We start from the raw sequence: 6,000 nt of genomic DNA, 5'->3' as shown, positions 1-6,000 counted from the left end.
GTACTGCTGCGTCTGCTGAAAATAAATAGAGATATATAAAATGGTCACACTTTTGTCTGTATATCTCGTACAAAGCGTAGTTTCACCTGGGGTTAACTCCTAATAATCCTAGCGAACACAATTTCTTTAAATCATTTGTGGCTCCTTGGCGGTCACGCACAAAGGCGACTTACGGTTGCTCTTAATGGCCTATTAATACTCATGACTCTCGTGGCACAGGACGCATCCAGTTGTCTCGAGTTGCAATTCCCGATGATTAAGAGCTATAATTCCCGATGTGCGAACAGTAGCAATCCCGACCACCAGTCGCTACCACGCCTCCTGACCCTCACACTATATGCCAGCACAGAAGCTATAGGACTGCGATATCGAACTCATACCTTCGTCGACGTCACTTTTCTAGAAGCTCTAGGTGTAGCTCCGAAGACTTTCTATCGGATGTTTTCGTCGCGCTATGCTGCCGGGCTACACCAGGGAAACACCTTGAAACGTTAAGGAGTGACTATTCCGCCAAGGATGCCGCCCTCGAAATCATAAGCTGTTTAAGTGGATATCATTACGTAACACATGGGAGAAAATCGTATAATCCTTGGCACATCTACATAATTTAAACTTAACAAGGACCGTAAAAGTTTTAAAATGTAGACCAAAATTTGCAGACGTTTGTGTTCGAGAAAGAGAAAGATTTTGCTTGACCACTTTGAGTGTTTTTGCGAAGGACAAAGCCTCACCTGGTAAATATATGTGCCTACGTATTCACATTTGTAAAAGGAGCCGTAACGTGTAAGTGATGGTTGATAGGCTAAAACCAGTGTGATTCACTCCAAGGGACTAGTTTTGGATAGGGCCGCCAACTTTAGGAAATGTCAAACCGGGAGACTTGGATGTTGAAGGATGAAGTGTGAAAATCAAAATTAATATTTCAGACGCTATTATATAGTTTCGCAAATAAACAACAGAGGTTTGAATGTAAGCCGCAATATAAAAATTTTTTAAAAATCGGCACCTTTTTTGGGTAATTTGTTTTTTTAACAACTTGAGGACAATTTGAAAACATGTTCGCCTTGGGTCATTTTATTTGAATTCATTGTTCATTATTAATTTTTGAAAAAAATATGCAAAGTGAGCATATACATTTATTATATAACTTTTCTTTTAGTGTTTTGTTTTATTAACTTGTTGAATTGGTTTTTTGACATTCGGCGGCGGCGTGCGAAAAATTACCAAAATCGGCGGCGGCGGCGGTGTTTATCGGCGGCGTATATCTCTAGTATGTATCTACTTACATATGTGCATAGGTAATGAGTAATTCGTTAATGTGCAAATGAAAGAGTGTAAAACAATAGAGGTATCGAAAGTGCAATAAAAAGGAAGCCGACGATGACAAAACAATCTGTGTGCTGCCGATGAAAGACAGAACAACGCCAACAGTTGCTAGCACAGCTGAGGTGGGAGGTGGGCATCGTCGACGAAGAACATTCATACGAGATGGAATAATAATAACATTTAGTTTGCATTTGGGAATAACAATAATAAGTTCAACAAAACGAAATTTCGCCGAATCATTGAGCAAAAACTATTTTTATTTACATTATTTACTTGTGCATTGTTTGGCGAGAATCTGCTAAATTATTTTAAAGACAGATTTCGTAGCTCACCGTGCGCTCTAAGCACTTAGTACCTATAAGTGTGCGAATGTGAGCTGGTGATTGGTTTAACCCGAAAATCACAATATTTACCGCAAATTATGTGAAGAAAATTTAATTAAAACAAAAAAACAAGGTTGGGCTGTGAAAACGTAAACATAATTGTGATATTATTCTAAAAAATTATGTTTACTGAAAAAAAAAATTGAATAGCGACCATATAATTTCTCAAATTATTTACAAGAATTAATAATAAAAAACAAACAAAGATATAAACAATAAAAATAAAAAAAATGTATTTACAATGTTTTTTGCACTTACATAATTATCTCCCAATTTCTAGCCAGGAACAAAAAAGTGTACTGAATAATAAAAAACAAAACTAAACTTGACCAAATGATTTTTAAAAGCGTTTAAATCTTATCTTTGCTCTTAAATAACAAAAAAAAGAAGCAAATTCCCAAAAGTGCTATAAATATTTTATAAACAAAATGTTTTTTTAACTTTTTTAGAAACTTAATAGTGCTAAATTTCGGCGCAGGCACAAAAAAGTTTACTGTAAATTAAAAAAAATTACATTGTAATGTGATTTTTAAAACTGTTTAAATGTTGGGTGTTACGAATTATTTATAACAAAAAAAAGAATATCACAAAAGTATTGTACAAAAATAGTTAAAAAAAATAAAAATTAATTAACTATTTAATAAAAGAAAAATTCGTTCATTAAAATTAAAAAAAAAATTAACAGCGAAGAATTTCTGTCCAGAAACAAAAAAGTACACTGGAGATTTTAAGCTTTTTAACATTGGCTTAATAGTTTTTAAAGTGATTAAACGTGAAATGTTACGTATTATTTAAAAAAAGTTAATAACGTATTATAAAAACATAATAAAAATAAGTATTAAAAAATTTGGCCTTTTGTCCACAAACAGAAAAGTGTACTGAAAATAAAAAAAAAACTAATATGGGCCAAATGATTTTTAAGTGTTTAAACATTAAGTGCTAGTGAATAATTAAAATAATACAAAAAAACTAAAGTATTATAGCAAAATAGTGAAAAAATTATTTTATCTAAATAAAAAATAAAAAAATAAAAATTTTATAAAATTAAACAGCACCAATTTCTGGTCGGGAACAAAAAAATATACTGCAAATTAAAAAAATAAAATTAACATGTGCCAAATGTTTTTTAAAAGTGTTTAAATGTAGGTTGTTGCGAGTTACTTAAATATTAAAAAAAAGATCACCAAAATATTACAAGAAACGTATTAGAAAAAAAAACAAAAAATTAAAAAACAGAAAAAAGTCACTAACATTTCGAAAGGGGTGCTGAAATCACACCAACAATATTTGACAAATTATTTTTAAAAGTTTTTCGCGAGAATTAAAACAAATTACTTTCAATATATAAAGAAGCGCTCAAGTTAATATAACATTTTTCGAAAAAAATTAAAAAAAAAAACATTTTTAATAGTTTCAATTACAAATTTATGCGCTGAACTTCTAGCCAGTTCCAAAAATCTGATAAAAAAAAACTTAAAAACAACAATATTCGTCCCCCAAAAGCTCTCCTCTCCCTTGAGTCATTCCATACACAATGGAGTTAAAAAAGTATTACAGCCATTGTCAGATGCAAAATCTCAACAGTCGCCAACAAATATCACCAGCAGCAATGTGTCGTATGGAAGCTCGCGTACGAAATTCATTGACACGTTCAAGCGCATTAAACTCAGGTAAATAATTTTTTTTTTAATCCTTAAAATCAAATCAAATTTAATGTAACAAAGGAGGTAACTTGTGTTGTAAAAGGCGTTGTTTAAACTGTGATTAAAGAAAAGAACTTAACAACTTCCCTGTACCCATACAAAGCGCTTTGAGAATGCTCCACGCCCATTATTTTTTTGTATTACTTAATTGAATAATATGAACATATATTATAAAATATTATTTTTATAAATAATATGACATATATTTACCTTATTTTGGCTATTTTATTTTGTAAGTCAAATGTGACTCCTGAACGTAGCAAAAACAATTTTGTTTACCACGTTCAATGAGTCACATGTGAACATATAGGACCATAAGAAATAATTTAAGTTTTCGAATCACAATAACAGTAAATTTATATATAAATGTCAAAAACGTGTATTAGTGTGCTTTTTTGTTTAATTGAAGTTAGAAGTATGTATATACAAAAATTGAAGAAAATGAGAAAAAGGTATTAGAAAAAAAATTTCGAAATTTTCTTTCATTTTCCTAAAGTTTAGGTCTTTTGATATACGCTCACATAGAATTCACAAATATATAACGACACGTTCATACCAAGAAAGCGTCTTTAATTTGTATAAAGAAATGAGTCACATGTGACTCATGAACTTATTTTAATACGCTCTTGTGAGTCACATATGACTCATTGGACAGGGAAATTGTTAAAATAAAAAATTTTGGTTTTTCGGCTTGCTAATTTGCGAGATTGTGCACTGAAACTCGAGCGCTTCAATTAATAATAATTTATACGATTATTATTGTTATATGTATAGCTAAAAAAAAGCTATGACAAACGTTTTTTTACTGGTGCTCATATTGGCATATTTCATTTTTTTATTTTAAATGGATGGCAACTTTTTAAAAATATAGTGGAAACACCTAAAGGGCTAATTAAACTTCCTTAACCCTAACACCATAGTCGTAACATACCAATATCCATAACTATCTCCAATGTGATCGATTAATGGTGCCTTAAAAATCGTGAAAATTTCATAAAAATGAAGAAAACGCAAAAAATTACAAACATATTCCACAAAAAATAAGTCATAGCGTATCCAAAACAATGAATAAAATCTACAAAAAGTTATTAAATTCACCAACTCAAAATTTTTAGGTTATGGATATGGCGAGAAACCAAAAACCAATTGGTTGGCTATGGTATGGTTATGGCGTTAGTGTTATGGTATTGCACCATTAATCGATTACATTGATTTGCATAAGGTAGGTTCCATCAGCTGTTTTATCTGGTTATGGTTATAAGTCACCATTAATTGGCCCTTAAGTAAGAGAGGTTAAAATGTATCGCCATGGTTTTTGCCATTTTGAAAACAATCCTCGTGCTCCAATGAAACGTGAACCATGTTTTTTTAATTCAAATAGGTGGTAACTTTATAAAAACATACTCAGTGGCTAATATGGTTCGTACGTTCAATGCAAAAGAAAAGCGAAGATTCCATATAAAAAACTGTTCAATCATGCACAGGGCACCACTGGTTTCCCCACAAAATATATATGCGTCTCATTATATCTTGAGCAACGACCCTGCAGTAGCATTGAACTCGCGCGTGTAAGATACGAACACAGAACGTGCTCAACCGTTTATTCCAGCAACTCGCACCCCCTACATCTACTCTCATGGACCATGCCTAATTTATAAGCAAGTAACGTCAGAAGGCAGTGTCCCGAAGCCCGGGTATCATAAGACTCAAGCCATCTTTATTTACAGACAAACAGGAGAAACCTTGTAAGTCTAATACATGGGTATCCAAAAATTTAAAGTGATTGCTCTTTCTCATACGCAATGAGAGCACAATTCTGCTATGGAATACAGACCCCTTGTCTAATATAATTAATATATCAAAGATTATGCGGCGCCGCTCATCGTTTCACACCTTTTTTGCCGGGTTTATCATGTGCAACTCTTGTCTTTTAATACTTCGCCCAAACGCCTTTTATTATAACCGGAAACCTATGATTTACCCTCTGTCCTGAGCGAATTATCTGTGATGCTAATTTTTCAAGAATAACAAATAAGTACATTCGCAATGGCTAACCACTGATTTAAAGGGTTTTGCCTTGTGGATGGCTTCGTGGACCTACGACTATGGCTGAAGCGTCTTCATTCACCGCCCTGAACATCGTTATTAGCGCCTTATGTCCTTCCAATGCCTGGCAAATTAAATTGTCGGAGGTAATGGTACGTGTAACGCTTTGAAATTGGGACGATATCCACTTGGACACAACAAGTGGTAATAGGTGTGTATGTAGATGTATATGATTTCATGGTTAGTATAGTTGGCCATCTTATGTCTTGTCTCTGCGGCCTATGTCGAGGTCAAATAGAATGTACCGCACTGAGTGCCATCTAATGAACTGACTCATATTTGTTCTATACTAAACGACGCTTTTATACCCTGGGTATATCAGCATACCTCCTCTATTTTCTTCATATACTTTCTGTTTGTTGTGACTTTCTACGAAACAAGCACTAAATAGAACGAACAACGCGGCATTGTACTCTTAGTAAGTTCATGGTAAGTATGATCCTTTGTGCGCCCTCTCCCTCAAATTGAGCTTCCACGACAGC

The 6,000-nt window shown here is 33.0% G+C and overlaps 1 protein-coding gene across 3 annotated transcripts in view; it reads left to right on the top strand.

Annotated features, from left to right (window-relative positions):
• Positions 1 to 1,410: 1,410 nt before the first annotated feature.
• Positions 1,411 to 6,000, top strand: part of LOC137241133 (protein phosphatase 1L) — an 83,509-nt gene continuing 78,919 nt past the window's right edge. Inside the window, exons 1-2 of one of the 3 annotated variants that reach the window (XM_067768410.1) lie at positions 1,411 to 1,782; positions 2,856 to 3,379. In XM_067768410.1, coding sequence (XP_067624511.1) covers positions 3,244 to 3,379 — 136 coding nt within the window. In that variant the 5' untranslated portion in view covers positions 1,411 to 1,782; positions 2,856 to 3,243. Of the gene's footprint in view, positions 1,783 to 2,195; positions 3,380 to 6,000 lie in introns of those variants that run through there. The other 2 variants (XM_067768409.1, XM_067768408.1) reach the window with 2 other exon arrangements.

The sequence above is a fragment of the Eurosta solidaginis genome, chromosome 2 (genome assembly GCF_040869045.1).
Source record: "Eurosta solidaginis isolate ZX-2024a chromosome 2, ASM4086904v1, whole genome shotgun sequence".
Taxonomy (NCBI): Eukaryota; Metazoa; Arthropoda; class Insecta; order Diptera; family Tephritidae; genus Eurosta; species Eurosta solidaginis.
This window is presented reverse-complemented; position numbering and strand designations above follow the sequence as displayed.